A 16,710-nucleotide genomic window follows, 5' to 3' on the forward strand; every position below is an offset into this window, starting at 1 on the left:
TTGTTGCTGTATGGTCTCCGAGCAAGTTAGGTGGGTCTCCGTGTTGGTTACCCGGAAACGTGGTCGATATCTTTGTATTTGATGACTGGCTGTAAGTATTAATTGCGTTTGTTATATTTAATTCAAATTTTAACATTCTAGCCTTTTAATAATTAGTCCCGACTGAGTGTTGTTGAGCTTGCTTATCTGTTTGTCGAAGCTCAACGAATGTCCTGCATGAATTGAATGTTCCTAAATTATGAATTGAATTGTGCTAATTAACCAATTGATTGTCCCGCTAATTAATGAATTGATTGTTTACTGAGTTATGTTGAGGTTGTTAAATAGAAGCGACTGAGTTATGCTGAGCTTCCTAATATGCTTATGGAATCAATCGATTGTCCTGCAATGTGAACAATTGAATGTTAGTTAATTAGGAATTGAATTCGACAAATTTAAATTTAACAATTTTTTTTGCTACCAATTGATTGTCCTGCTAATCAATGAATTGATTGTATGAATATGTGTTGCTATACTGCTAATTATGCAATTGATTGTTATTTTGATTAGTATGTATTTTCTTTGCATAAATGGTTACTTTGTATTAATGTTATTGAGTTATGCCTGACTTTGCCTATCTGAGCATCTTCACCTTGCAGTATGTGTCCAGGTTTTAGGACCCTTGTTCTTTTTTATGAAGAAACATTGAATCTGACTATATAGGAAAATAGTCAATATAGTTGCCTTGTGACCAGTCATATTCTTTAATCCAATTTATGAATTCTTTATTCTAATTTATGAATCTTTGTGAGGGAATTTTAGGTAACATCTTATGATTTTCATGCTTGAGTTGATTTTGTTTGCAATTTATCGTACAATGTCAGATGAAGTGTTGGGGATTCTATTTTGAAATTCCTGGTTCTTTGGTTCATTGGTTTACATTCCTGGGTCTTTAGTGCTATTTTCGTATTTAACCATTTGGAACTCTCTGTTTTGGAGAGCGTTTCTTTAAATTTTGACATGTTGACCATTCTACATTTTAGAACGTCTGGTCTCATCTTCCTTTTGTACCTAGCCCATTGTCGAGGTCTTCTTGTAGGTGGTTATGACTATTCCAATCCCTTTATCTTATGTTGTCGATTGAAGCTATCGTAGATTAACAAGCTGAGTAAATTATGTGCAGTACTAAGAATGAACACAACAGCAACTTTATCTGGGGCTGGGAGTGAGGGGAAAAGGGTTTTTAATGGTAGGAATATAAGATGCTTCTTGGAGTCTTAGGAGGCATGATTATCGTGAAGTACTGGAGTTGGGGCGATGGAATACGGTTGAGGCGAGCAGCTGGGATTATTCTGTCATGTTTACTTCGTCTTGTGGTTATATGAAAGGTCTCAATGATGCGCGAAGACTATGTAGAAATTACTGGTCTTGTGTGCTGTGGAAAACACTCTAGGCACCATACTGGTGGGGCTGTTGGATTATGCTCCCTTGTATGTATCCTAAATAACTACATTTATGGCTCTAATTTCAAAGGTACGGTTTTGATTACTTCTTCATCAAATGTGTGATGGTGTCATTATAAGAGTGCATTATTTATTTTCATCTCAATAACATCATAGTTCTTTATTTGAGCATTAGATGTACTGCGGAGATGCACATACAATTCCAAAAGTAAGCAACTTCTGGCTGCACATACAATTCCAAAAGTAAGCAACTTCTGGCTACTTTCCAAAGTTGGAAATCCTGTAGATGTTTGGTTGCTGAGACTTGGTAATGGTTCACCAGTATTTCATTACTTTAACAGCGCTGTAAGTAATAAGCACAAGTGATATGGGTTTCCTTAGAATAAAAACACAACAAGCATATAACTGATTAGTTGAATTATTTTTTCATGCAGTTGTGTGTTAGAAGGCAGGTGGATCTTCTGTACAATTTTATTGGTTCAAACTTCTTCCTTTTTACTGTTATACAAGGAATGTTGTCATCTCGCCAAAATGAGGACCTTATTATCATGTTGAATGCTGTCACATTGTTGTATTTTACTTTGTTTTACCAATATAGAACAAAGAAGTCGCCTATTTGTAAATTTAGATTTACTAAGAATGTGTAGAATAATACCACTTTATTTGGGCCATTCTACATAAGCTTGAGCTTGACTACTGTGCGTTCTGCTAAGCGTTATGCTAAGCAAGTTATGTTAAGCAAGTCATCCTTTTTTTTATTTTTAAGATTTGATGCTAACACCTTAAGAACTGTAATCGACATTTATTAGTGCATGCATGATTCTTCACTTAAAACAATTCAATCACTAATAACTTTTGACTAAATTTACTTTCATCTACTTTACCTATAGTTAATGTTTTTTTTTTTTTTTTTGTGAATACCTATAGTTAATGTTGGTTATGGAAAACTACTACTACTTTTTGAATTAAGATATAAACTATGAAACCACTTCATTTGGCCCATTCACATAATCTTGACTACTGTGGATCCGGCTAATCAAGTCCTTTATTTATTTTTTGACAGAAGCAAACACCTTAGTACCTTTATTTGAAACATAGAAGTGCACACATGACTCTTCACTTCAATACCAATATATTTTGACTAAGTTTAGATTCATCTACTTATAGTTAATTTTAACTAGGAAAACTAAGCTCTACCTTTTGAATTAAAGTAGATGTGATCCGAATCATCAAGTTAAATTATTTGTTTCCATTCCGATTGAAAACGATTTCCAATGCACATTCGACAAAACCCATTTGATATTATAAAGTTGATCATTCACCATATGATGCAATAATGAAGTAGATAATTAAACCACACAATCTTAATAACCTTACATAAATTAAAAAGAAGCTCATACAAGCTTCACTTACACATTACATAAACATGGTTACCATGGACTATCCATGATAATACCTTAATTAATACATAATAATAGAAAGTCTAAAGGATGCTACTAATTGAACGAGTTCCTTGTTAATACGGACCAAAGTGCATACAAATTACATAAGAAACAAAGGTGATACAATCCAACCAACACAAACACCAAGGCAACCCGGCCCCACACATACTCAGGCTCCATCCTCATCAGCTGCTCCCTCCTCGTCAGATGCAATCGCCGCATCACCTTCGCCATCCACACCAGTAGCTCCCTCCTCATCCTTTGCACGGGGTTCATCAGCTGCTCCGTCCTCATCTTCTTTAGGTGCCGGCTGTGTGAAAGTAATAATTGCATTAATTAATGCAAGTATAGAAATCCATACAATTGATAACAAGTAATAATTGGAATTTGAATTTTACTAGCCAATTACCTTCATTGTGCCTAAGAGCCTCATTGGGAAGTCTTGTGTCATCGTGACCAGCAACTCATCTGGTTTGACTTCTTTCTCGTCCCATACCACAGCAAGCCCACCCATTAACCCAACACTCTCATCCAAAGTCCAATTGAACTCATAGTCAATTGAATTAAAAATTTCTTCAAATGACTTACGATAGACTCTTGCCTCAACAATTATGAATATGATAGGCTTGTGAACAGCGATAATTTTCTGGACATTGGACTTAAATGAGGGACGAGTAACGCCACGGGCATTCCACATAACAATGGAAGAACCTAGACGAAAGGCATTTTCACCTACTTCATACTTAGACTCAAGGCTAACGTCAGTGTACCTTATGAAAGGATCGACACGAAACCTTCCAACACATGCTATTACATCAAGCTCACTAATCTTCTCATGCAAATAAAAAATCTGAAAACCATCAGAGTAGCATGCAAATTCTGATTTAACCTTCCTAATAGTAAGTGGGTAAATAGGTCCCTCAATATTGATAATTGGAGTGGGGTCAACAATTTTCTCAAGAAATTTTGGAATTACTTCCCCAAGGTTTTGTTTGTTATACTTGGCATTACCACTGTTGAGTTTCTTAAACACATCAACTAAGTCTATTGTACCAACAATATCAACTAAATTAGGGAGATGGACAGGAACGAACTCACCATTTGGTCCAAGCATGACCATTCCTTGAAGTTTCTCCTCCCATGGGCTGTCAGGACTACGAATAATGTCTCGAATTGTCACGTTGCTAATAATCTCACGGGCATTACGTTCGTTTTTTACGGTAAAGTACATGGCCTTATTGAAATTGATCTCTGGTTTTCCCTCAGTGTTTGTATCTTTAAAAACCATATGGTCTGGTAGCGGAACTGCGTAGCAGCCCTGAGGGTACACGGGGTTTTGAGGGTCGAAATCAAGGGTAGCCATGAGGGTTAAGCTTTGATTATTTTTTTTGTTCAAGTGAAAATGGTGAGCACGGGTCTTTAGGTTGTGTAAGTCATGCTTATATATTGGTATTATGGGTAAGGGCACCTGTGAAGATAACAAGTATGTTTACTCACACGTGTCTAGAGTAACTTGATAACAAGTATGTTTACTCACACGTGTCTAGAGTAACTTGGTCTAGTTCATTCAAAACTACTATCCTCAAGTAGGGGTGTCCGTTCGGTTTTCGGTTTGGATTTAGTCCAAATCCGATCCAATCCGAAATATAATTCGGTTTTCAATTTTTCAATCCAATCCGATCCGAATTTCTCCCTTGATCCAATCCGATCCAATCCGAATTAAAATTCGGTTATTTGGATCCGATCCGAAAATCCGAATTATAATACATTATTTTTTAGCTCCTAATACAATTATAAAAATAAAGCTTTAATACAATAAAAGTCTTTAAAATAATGAGTAAAATAAATAGTTCAACGTCAAGTCATTAATTAATTAATACAAAGTCTCCCTAATTTATGTTTTGTATTAGTAAGTATTTGTGCTAAACTTAAAAAAAAAATAAAGAAATTCATATTTATACAAGCTTAATTTTACAATTCGGTTTTCGGTTTGGATTGGATCCAATTAGGGTAAATCCGATCCAATCCGAAAATCCGAATTTCCAAAAAATCTCAATCCGATTTAAAGTTCGGATCCGATCCGAATTGATAATTCGGTTTGGATTGAATTGGATTTCGGTTTTTATCCGAATTATGGACACCCCTATCCTCAAGGAATACTTAGCAAAACAAATGGGTTCAATCCTCAACGAAATTAGATTGCGTGTTTGAGTATAATCTGAATGATCTGATACATTGCGTTTAGTCAAATCAATTTTTTTTAAAAAAATTTGAACAATACAAGGGCATGCTTACTGAAGTCTATTATAGAATGGTTGAATCCATGTGTAGGAAGTACTGAAAAGGTAGATTAGGGAAGATGTGGTTGAATTACTTGAGAACATAAAAAGTTCTACTATTAAAAATATATATGGTTGTACTTTTTATATACTTTTCCTCTGACACAACCTCCAACTTTCCTTTAAGAGCACCCACAATGGTGGGGTGGCTCACAATTTTCTCTTCCCTACTTTTTCCCTCCACATCATATTCCACTATCTTGAGTCACCCTCTTGAGTCACTCCTTTTATTTTTCCTACAATGGTGAGTAACCCCACCATTCTCTCTCCTACTTTTATCAATACCCTACCATGTTTTGTCTCTCCTACCAATAGAGTTTATGTTTAATTATTCTTCTAATAAACATGTTAGTCAAAGTAATGACATCTATAAGTTCTTGAATTTGTCATCAATTTAGTTTGCGTAATAATTATTTGTAATAATTATCAAAGTATTCATAATAATGACATGATTAATTTAAGGAAAAATTGGCCGCAACAACACCAACTATGATAAAGGTGCGTGTAACAGCACAACCTTTTAAGGGTGCGGTTTACAGCACAAACTATGTAATTGGGTGCACATATTAGCATAAATGACACTAATGAACTAAGGTTGCATGGAAAAAAGTGGAACCTTTATTATTTTATATAATTGTTTAAACATTATTTAAACATATATGATTTTCCATCATGCGTAACTAAATTAGCCTTACCTTTTATTTTATTTTTTTCATTTAAGCATTTCTTGACCTCCACCATTATATTAAGCGGATTCCTTAAAAAAAAAAAATTGTGCTATTATTTTCCTTTGTTCGCTTCTCCAATTACTATTTCTAATATCGATCTCACATGATTGACTTAGTTTCCTATCCCTTTCCACCTAGTTAAATACTAAATTGATAAATAAAATAAAAAATAAAAAATAAAAAATAAAATCATTTAAATACCTTTATTCTACAAGATTTCAGGATACATAGGTAACTTTCTAAATACTAATATCAAAACCCACAAAGTGATTTCAAATACTTAATTCAAAAAATAATTTTAGAGTTGGATTTTAGGATATGTCAAATTGATTTTTTTGTTTTTGATGTACAACACTTAAATTGTGGAGGTTAAGAGAGAATTAATTTAAAGGGAAAAAATTAATTATAATGGAAGAGGAAACTAATCCAATCATCACATGAGATGTAAAAAAAGTAATTGAAGAAACAAACGATAGAAAATAATGGCGAAAACTTTTTGAAATAATTCAATTTAATGGTTATTTAATTACATGTGATGGAAAATGGAAAATTAAGTAGAATGAAATTAATCAAAAATATTTTTAAACAAAAAGGCATTAAAAATATTTAAGATTTCACTTTTAGAAGAAATCTACATTTTGCCAATGTCATTTATGTTGTTATGTGCACCCAAGTGCATAGTTTGTGATGTTGAGTGCGCCCTTGAAAGGTTGTGCTGCTACACGCACCTTTGTCATAGTTGGTGTTGTTGCGGCCAATTTTTCCTTAATTTAAAGTGTGAATAACATATGCAATGTTGGTCTCTTTTTATAGGCAAAAATATAAGAAAGCCGTTGGTAAAATTTTTTTTTAAAAAAAAATAACAGATTTTTTTTTTATTACCGTTGAAAGTTTTTTAAGAGATAAAACTTACTTGAAAATATAACCTCCAACAGCCATAAAATCAATGGCTACAATTAAATCAAGATAAAAGCAAGTGGACACTTGGCGTAAATCTGGTGGACCGCGTCCTCCCCGACGCGCGTCAGAAAATTCAGGTATTTTTTTTTTTTTTTAAAAACTGTCAAACGGTACCGTTTTTTAACAAAAACTGGCAAAAAAAATATGAAACGCAACACTCTTCTTCACGTGGGCCGAGGCATTTGGTGACTTGCCAGAGATGGCATCCCCATCAAATGGGTAACCCATGAGTTACCTCCTACAATGGTGAGGTAGCTCAAATGGAGGAGAGAGAGAGAGTTGTGGGGAGGGTGCTACTTACCATTGTGGCTGCTCTAAGTTGTTTGTTGGTATTGATGAGTATCCTTTAAAGCAACTTATTTATATTAAGAACAAGACTAATTCTCGATTAAATTTGTGGTTTTTATATGTTTATTTTTTTTAAAATGAAGAAATGCGGTTTTCATGTAAAGCAAATAGTTATCAAAGTTCATATGTTCTGGAAAATAATAAAAATTAATTTAATTAAATAAAAATTATTTCATTAGTATCTTATTAATGAGAATTTTTAGAGATTAGCAAATTGATCAAATTTAATTACAAAATACTCCTAAGAACAAGAGAACTTATCCCAATCGATCCATTAGGTTTGATAAATTAAGATATAGAAGACAACGATAATACACATAATGCCAAGAGTGAAGTTTTCAGGAAATCATTCGTTGACAAATTGTATGAACACAGCTTTAAGTCAGTGGTTAAATAAATATCAAAAACTCAAATTATCAATATAATAAGTTGACGTTAATGAATCATTATGTATGGAATTCATAAAAGGTAACAACATCGCCGAGTGTATATATGATTACAAATTATGAACAATTATCAAATGACTGATTATATGATCGCAATATTTCATAAACACATATGTGTGTTCAAAGGAATTCCATATCGAGGAATTCCATATTGAGGGTTGAGGGTTTAGGGTTAAAGGTTTAGGGTTTAGGGTTTAGGGATTACAATTAAGGGTTAAGTGTTTAGGGATTAGGGTTTAGGGTTTAGGGTTGCGGGTTGAGGGTTAAGGGTTTAGGGTTGAGGGTTGAGGGTTGCGGGTTGAGGGTTTAGGGTTTAGGGTTTAGGGTTGCGGGTTTAGGGTTAAGGGTTTAGGGTTGAGGGTTGAGGGTTGCGGGTTGAGGGTTGAGGGTTTAGGGTTGAGGGTTTAGGGTTTAGGGTTTAGGGTTGCGGGTTTAGGGTTTAGGGTTTAGGGTTGAGGGTTTAGGATTGAGGGTTGAGGGTTTAGGGTTTAGGGTTTAGGGTTTAGGGTTTGAGGGTATAATGGTAATTTGGTCCCATGAACTTAGTGTCAAAAGTTCCATAAACCTTAGTGACACCAAGCGCAATTACATCAAGGGCATTGACATATCTTTGATCCTTCATGTCCCAAATGTTTCCAATATGCACGTGTATCCTCAACAAATACTCATACCTCATCTTGATTGTACCACTCCTAAATTTATTTTATTTTTTATTTTATTTTTTTTGGATCTTTTCTTGTCTTGGGAACAAATAGCATGAATTCAGTGTGATTAAGCAAGCACAAACATAAGATATATGAACTTAATTATATTAAGACAAATGAAGCTTTTTCATTGTATTAAATTATACTTCCTTCCTTTTTAAATATATACTTGTTCTACTTTCCATTTCCGACCCTATTTAAATATTTGCTCCATTTCCCTTTTTAGAAATCTTGTTAGTTTTCTTCTTTATCTGTATTTAAATTATATCGTTGTGTTATAATGTTTGAAATTTTAATTTTACGACGCTTTCAAATTTGTGTACGATGTTATAACATTAAATAATATTTGTCATGTATCAACAACTCCCTCCGTCCCCTTTTGACAGTACCTAATGGACAAATTTTAGTCCCAAAATGTGCACCCCATTTGCTTTTACAAACAACCATTAATATTAATATTTTTACCAAAATTTCCTCCTATTTGTGCAAATTTAGATTTCCCAAATTTGTTTTTTTTTTAAGGTAAATGACAATAACGTACAGGACAACGTGAAGGGTTAAATTTTTTTATTGAAAAAGGGGGTTCATTGTGTAGGATATGTAAAACATAAGTTCTAGGATTGTGAATCATTCAGTTGGGAAGGATTGTTTCCTTGGACAAATAGTAGGTCTTGTCACATCAATACAAAATCAAATAACAACATTAGTAAGTTGACAATCAATGTAGCTTGTAGTAAGTTCTGAAAAGGTAGATTAGGGACGATATGGTTGAATTATTTGAGAACATATAAAGTTCTACACTTAAATATATATGGCAGTACTTTGTATATACTTTTCCGCTGACACAACTTACAACTTTCCTTTAGGATGTTTCTCAAAATTTCCCTAGGATGAACGTCCAACCACAAAGTGAAATAGTATAATTTAATAATAGTAGGATTACGTTAGTTGATATTGATAAGTATCTTTAATAATAGTTGATGTTGGTTTTTTTTTTGTTATTTTATTTTATTGAGGAAATTATCAAACTTCTTATTTTCTAAAAAAAAAAATTTCAGTTATTAAATTTAAAAAAAAAATTAGGTTTGAGTTTCTTACTGATGACTATTTTACGAGATAAGCAAATCGATTAAATTAAATAAAATTGTTTATAAAGGTTAATTTAACTTAACCCAATCCACTACGTCTGGTAAATTAAGATCAACAATAAGATAAATTAAGATCAACAATAAGATAAAAGGAAACAGATAAAAGTGTCAATGGATTAGCGTTATTTAAGGATCAGATTTCCTAAATCATCACCTTTATCAAATAACGAAGATATCACGCAATATGTGAATTTTAATGAAAATAGATTTGAAGATTACATTTAATTTAACTTATTATATCAAATGCATGTGTGAAAACACTTTTTTCTAGGTATTACTCGTCTTGTATAAAAATGGATTTCAGTAATTAGTATCTGTTCACCCAAGAATTAAATAAAGGAGAGTTTGAGGAGGTATAGCATTGTTGATCTAGCCAATTTGCTTATTAATCAAACTTATTAAAACTCATTTAATCTATTGATGATATATACATATAGCATATTAATATACTTAATAAAAAATTGATATAATAATCCTTTTTTAAAATGAATTACCAATTCGGAGACGGACCCTATTACACTCCGCTAATTATTTGTATTCATCTTGCGGTCCTTAGATACTTGTACTTCGTATATTGTATTTAAAAAAAGTACTATTTTTCCCTCACAAAAAATAAAAGACAAACATAAATATATAAAAAAAGTGTAGGGTTTGATCCTCTAAATACGTATCTGTTATCAATAGAAATGACATAGGGACAATGTTTTGGTTGTCTATGTAATTTACCAAAACAAATATATTGGTAACAAACAAATAAAGAGTCAAGGGAGAAAGTGGGGTCTTGTATCTTTACTTAGGAGGGCAATGGTCTAAATAATTTCCCGCCAAAGTGAATGTTTCATGGCACTCCATGATTGGATATCATTGACTATAAAAGGCTACTGGTGGGAAGACATTTCTTTCCCACCAAACCATCAAACATTTTTTTCAAAACCCTAAGCCTTCTGTGAAGCATGTCTTCATCTTCATCAACCCACAAAATGCCATCCCCTCTTGGTTTGAGCCTTTCCAAAGCAACACAAAATACTCCTCCTTCATCTTTAGCCAAGCAATTTGTAGCCCTTAAGACTCGTCCTATCCCGAGGAGATTTCCTAAGAAAAGGACCCTCAGGGAGAAAACACTTTATCGCAATGCCATTAAGCGGTTGCGAAATGATGCTGTGGGCATTACTAAGAGGCCAAACGTGGCTTCAAACAAGGTGAAAAACCAACTAATGGAAGGTTTAGCTTTCTCTGACACACTACGGGCTTGTGGAAACCGTCAGTCTAGGAACTTTGCTAGTGACGGAGCTAGTGGCAGTGGCTGTCCGGTGGTGAGAGATGATGTTCTCGATCCTCTTGCAGCTAACGAACCACTTCCCACCAACCACAAAATCATGGTCAAGAGTAGACAACGCAATGACATGGGCGTTTTCTACGAGATAAGGGATGAAGAGACCTTTGAAGCCATTTACGAGGATTATGCTTCTAGGGTGGATGTTTCACCCTATGCAATAACTCTAGAGAAGAATGGTGTGGCTATTCCTCAAGAAGCCACAGCACTAGCTATGAGGATAAGGACCGGAGACATAATCATTGTGTATGGCAGGGTATGTAGTATACTAAATTTATGCATTTCAAAACTTGTCTAAAAATTGCTTCCCCTTATATTATACTTATTATCTCATTTTGGTTCTCTAATTACAGAGTCCTAATGCTAACATGAATTCAAGGGTGAAGGCATTCTACATTAGAAACACTTGTACACCTTATCATGAAGTCAAAGTTTGCGCAAAGTTGACTTCGAAGCTCACAAGGCTGTTTCAGAAATGGGCTGCTGAAGTCAACTTGGATCCCAAAATCATTCGCATGCAACACCAAGACAAGAAGCTTAACAGGAGGTTCACCATTGGGGAATCCGGCATTAAGAACCAAGACTATGTCTATGCCTTTCCTGATTAAAAACATGTTGGTCAGAGGGTTTGATTACAGTAGAAGCTAATTAATGTTTTGTGTTTAAGAAAGTTTAAGTTGTTGCAATTTGTAGTAGACTTAGCCCTTTTGGATGTAATATAGTACTAGCAAATTAGCTTAATGGTTTTCAGCTAGATGAATCTTGTATTTCCTTAATCGTAATGTTTTTTAGGTAGAAAGTACAAACCTGTGTCATGTATGTGATGGCAACTTCATTAATAGTAAAGGTTTGTTTTGTTAAACTAATTGACTTATTTGTTTTTGGTTATTATCAATGTAGCTTGTTCAAATAATCGAACTAAAAAGAGTAATTTCCGGAAATGTGTTTAACCCTAAAACGAACAATGAATGCGTGAACATTTTGTTATCGAATAAATAATTGTCAAATTAAATGGAATAATTTCGTGCATTTATTCTTTTTTTTTTCTTATTTCGTGCATTTATCTTGCACGATGTTTAAGTGGACGACATTTACAATCAATCATAAATAGATAATGAGCATTTAAACCCATTAATATCCTTAAATTATCTAGTTTTATCTTTAAAAATTTTATTTTAAAAGCATTCAGAAATTACAAACTGAGTTGGACTTGTTCTGCTTAAGTGACCCGCAAATTAAGCAAGGCCCAACTTAAAGTAGGAATATAATCTTAATGCTTAATACGCTTGCAAAAGAGAGGGCCCCTTATTAAAGATCCAAAGTATAAAATTCTCCCTCACGAATTGAACCTTATGAATTCGAATACAAGGTCGCGCAATTTGATAATCATTAAAGTCACAAATAAGAAGCAAATTGTGTACTGCCAGATAGACATAGACCAATTTTACACTAAACATTAAGCATGTTCAAATTACACATGATAGGCAATCAGTCAGATTAGGACCCCAATTTGGGTAACCTTGTTACCAGGATTGGTGACTACAAAATACGACACCAAAATGCTTACTAATTATACAAAAGGTCATACTGTAATCATAATTCCCTAATCATAATTCCTTAATCTCAATCTAAATAGGATGAATTACATCAAGCAATAAAGATCTGAATAAATCAGAATGCAAATGAATCACCAAAAGTTTCTCATCACAATAGTTTCTCGTCACCTAAAGTTTCTCATCACATATCAAACTGCATCGACCATCCTTCACCTGACATGTTCGCCTCAAAATCTTCACACCAGCCATCTGGCTCTGTTGTTGGCTCTAGGAACTCGGTGTATGGGTTGTCCTTTTTCTTCCTTTTCACCTGAAACAAAACCTTGATTACAGCATATCGTAAAATAGCAACATCATATCAACACATGTTCAAAAACTTAACGAATACCGGCAACTTAGTAGCTGCGCCTGTAACATCAGCACCCTCTGCTGGAGCTTTCTTTTTTGATGCCTACAGGAGACAGAAATTACATTCAGAACAAGGGAGATGACTGATGATATTAGGAGAATACGAAAAGATCAATTCTTATTTTTTTTAAAAAAATGATTAAATTATCAAAGGGGTATTGGTACTTAATCTTCAATTATGGCTCATGAGACAGAAAACTTTTCACCTTTGCTTTTCCTGTATTGTATCCTAGCTCAGCCCGTGTCTTGTTCCTAGAGCCCTTAGGCCGACCACGAGGCCTCTTTTGAGTAATTGGATCTCGGACAACAAATCTTGAGCTGGTTGAAGCTTCATTTTGTGCATTGTTGGGATTTGTTCCGGTGTCCGATACATTGCATGGCTTAGACATTGGAGTACCTCCAGCTTCAGGGGGCTGATTTGATGATCCTTTATGAGAGCAAGGATCCATATTACTAGGTACCACTTCCGGAATATTTTTCTCCAAGTGAAGTGCACGACGTACTCTGACTTCGGTGCGCAATTTGAGAACTGCTTCTCTAACAGCCACAATTGTATCCTCATCTACATTGGAAGCTTCATCACACAAGGCCTCGAGGTCAGGAAACAGCTTGTTGTAGCGAATGCCTTCTGCGGTTTGACTTGGGTCATGATATGCCACTTTTACACGTGTGTGCCTCCGCATCACATCTTTGCGCCACCGATCAAGTACATATTTTGATGGTATTTGCTTCACCAAATTTTCATCAAAAACTCTAATGATATGCTTGCAAAGAATCCCATCCTTTTCAAATTTCCTGCAATCACATGTTATGTCTTTGGTAACAGGATTAAATACCAGAGAGTACAACCTTCGATAATCAGTGATTATTTCTTCATTTGATCCTTCTGGAACAATCCATACTCGATCTGAAAGCAGATAGTGAATTTCAACGTCACTAATCACAGTCTCAGATTTAGGAACTACGTACAACATTCTAGCACATTCTCTTTGCACTTCTTGGAACTTCGCATCAGTGTAAATTTGTTGGAAGTATCTCTCTGCTCTGAACCCACTCACAAGCCGTCTTATGTATTTTGCATCCCTTGCATCTGCATCGGTCTCATCACCAACCCTCTTCTTCATTGCAGCCGAGTACTTTTCGGGGAACTCGCACAACCTTGTTTTACGGGTGACAAACCCATCAAAAAACCTGTTGATGCTCTCAACCCTCTGTGTAGTTTTCATACCGGCCCAAAAGAACTCTTTCATCCAAGCTGGCACCCACATGTGCCGCTCTACAAACAATTCTTGAAGCCATTCATTGTCCTCCAAACCATACTTCTTCATTGCTTCACACCATCGGGTCTGGAATTCTCCGGTAGTGAAACTATCGTAAACAATATTCTTCAACGGGCTCTTGAAATCATTGTACCTGTTTGCTTCAAAGTGTTACTGACCTCCATACACATGTAGCCTTAAATACATATAGCAATTTTTTCAAGGACCAGGAGTTTACAAAAATGCTCAGCAGTCAAATGTAGAAAAATAGGCATTATTCACTTATACTAAAGCACTGAATATATCTAATCAGTTCCAGATCAGCAACTTACAAGTTAGCCATAAAATTATTTAATACACATAAAAAAATGTCATATCAGATAAAGTTAAATTTCAGAAGACTTCAGAATCAGGATATGGATATGCCGTGAATCTAAATAATACCCTACTCCTACAAAAAAACCTCATCCTCATTTTACACCAGAGCATTGCTCCCAAAACCTCATATAGAGCTACACTCCTTTTGTTTAAGCTTATAAAGATAGACATGTTGTGCCATCTAAATGGCCATCTCATATACACCTAAATGGCAACAAATGTTATCAATTCCACCATAGCAGGTACTGACTCTCTTGATACATAGCAGGTATCAATTATAACACCATTTCACTGACAAATATGGCAACATCATACTGCACACAACACAACAAAAATAATAGCAGAAAACTTAAATGGCAACAAACATGCCAATATGATATTGCAAACAACACAACAAAACAACCACAAAACAGGTGAAGATTCTTCAGAACAAAACAAAAAGAAATCTGAAAAGTTTCATTATAAAAACAAAAACAATTTTAATAAAACCAATCTACAAAACTTACATGGCACACCTCCCAAGTTTGTCAGGAAATTTCCGGAGAATATGCCATATGCACCATCGATGGCGTGTATTAGGCATGACTTCAACTAATGGCTTCCTCATAGCAGGGGCTTGGTCAGTTAGGATGGCAAGAGGGGCTTTATTGCCCATGCACAACAGCCATTGTTTAAATAACCACCGAAAAGTATCACAATCTTCATGAGAAACTAGGGCACAACCTAATAAGATCGACTGGCCATGGTGATTGACTCCTACAAAATTAGCAAATGGTAGCTCATACTCATTTGTGAGATACGTGGCATCAAAGCAAACGACATCACCGAAGTCTTCATAAGCTACACGGCTCCGAGCATCAACCCACATGACGTCCTTTAAACGACCTTTATCGTCCAACCTATGTGCATGGTAAAAATTCTGATTATCGGCTTGCATGGAATCAAAGTAAGCCATCATGGCTTGAGCATCTCCACCGGCCATCTTAAGCCGCCGTTGTTTGTACACCTCATGTTGCATATCCTTCACATTAGGCAAATTAGGATTTTCCGTGCCTAAACATCGACGTATTACACTCACAGGTACACCCACCTCATAATAATTCACCAAACGCTTGCGAACTGTGGAGGTCATCTTCTTCATACGGTACTCTTTCACTAAATTTGCCATACTTGGACACAGATCATGATTATGCTCCAACTCCACTCTTTGCAACACCCAAAGCCCTTCACGATTCACACTTCCATATACCCTAGCTTTACAATTACATTTTTTAGATTTCCTTTTCCCACGTGATAGCTCTGCCTCCCCTATTACACCATTCACATTTCCTCCACAACCGCCAACATCCATTTGCTTCGCCCTTTTCTTAGCCTCTCGCTTCGCCCTCATATCCGGTGCACCATAACATTCACACTTCCAAGTGATTCCCCTTCTCTCTTTACTAGTAGTATATGATCCTTGAACCCGGCTAACCCCAAAGCCACACTCCTCAGCATATAGTTTGTAATAACACTCAATATCCTTCCATCCTTTAAAAACCATTCCGACCTTTGGAGGTTCAATAGAGGTGACTTCAATCACATCATTCGTTGACACTGTTGTATTTAAGGTCTCTACACTCTCAACTGGGGAACCTTGATGGTTTTGACTACAAGAGTTGTCATTGATACATGGTAAAGGAGAATTGTATTCTACGGTCTGTGAGAGGGATATATTATCCAAGTTCTCTTCATCCAAAGTAATATTGCCTTCATTTTCAGTATCATCTACACCTATCTCCATCAACGTACCAATCTCATCACACCCCACCCCTCCTAAGGGACTAAATCTGTCTGCATCCATTTCAAAATTCTCATCCATTACCCACAGCTACCAATGACCACCAACAGCAGAATTTAACACATAACTAACTGCAAACTATATAAAACACATATTATGTATCATCAACTACAGCAGTTTATAGAATAATGCAATATCAGTAAAGACAGTAATCAAACACATAGGAAACACACATAGGCCCAAAAATTCAGAAATAAACCTAATCAAAATCGCATTACCAAAAATTCAGAATTTAATTCACATTACCAAAATTTCAGAATTCTTTCACATTACCAAAAATTTCAGAATCAATTCAGAATTCAGTTCACCCAAACTGCATTACAAATAATTCAGAAAACAATTCAGAAATGAAGTCACCCAAACCGAATAATCAAAGATT

General features: G+C 35.1%; 2 protein-coding genes and 1 long non-coding RNA gene across 3 annotated transcripts; 1 reads left to right on the forward strand and 2 right to left on the reverse strand.

Moving 5' to 3' along the window:
* The first annotated feature begins 60 nt into the window (after positions 1-60).
* LOC145609548 (uncharacterized) lies at positions 61-11,752 on the forward strand. Its single transcript, XR_014106035.1, has 2 exons — positions 61-91; positions 11,244-11,752. It is a non-coding gene; the product is annotated as an uncharacterized LOC145609548 (long non-coding RNA).
* Positions 11,753-12,565: 813 nt separating this feature from the next.
* Positions 12,566-13,554, reverse strand: LOC145609525 (uncharacterized). Its single transcript, XM_081664985.1, has 3 exons — positions 13,061-13,554; positions 12,835-12,897; positions 12,566-12,756 (listed from the first exon to the last, which is right to left on the reverse strand). Exons 1-3 carry the CDS (start codon positions 13,535-13,537, stop codon positions 12,628-12,630), a joined length of 669 nt encoding a protein of 222 aa, XP_081521111.1. The 5' UTR covers positions 13,538-13,554; the 3' UTR covers positions 12,566-12,627.
* Positions 13,555-13,640: 86 nt separating this feature from the next.
* On the reverse strand, positions 13,641-16,274 carry LOC145607032 (protein FAR-RED IMPAIRED RESPONSE 1-like). Its single transcript, XM_081662818.1, has 3 exons — positions 14,998-16,274; positions 13,691-14,267; positions 13,641-13,649 (listed from the first exon to the last, which is right to left on the reverse strand). Exons 1-3 carry the CDS (start codon positions 16,272-16,274, stop codon positions 13,641-13,643), a joined length of 1,863 nt encoding a protein of 620 aa, XP_081518944.1.
* Positions 16,275-16,710: the final 436 nt, after the last annotated feature.

This window comes from Chenopodium album, chromosome 23 (assembly GCF_948465745.1).
Source record: "Chenopodium album chromosome 23, dcCheAlbu1.1, whole genome shotgun sequence".
Classification (NCBI taxonomy): Eukaryota; Viridiplantae; Streptophyta; class Magnoliopsida; order Caryophyllales; family Amaranthaceae; genus Chenopodium; species Chenopodium album.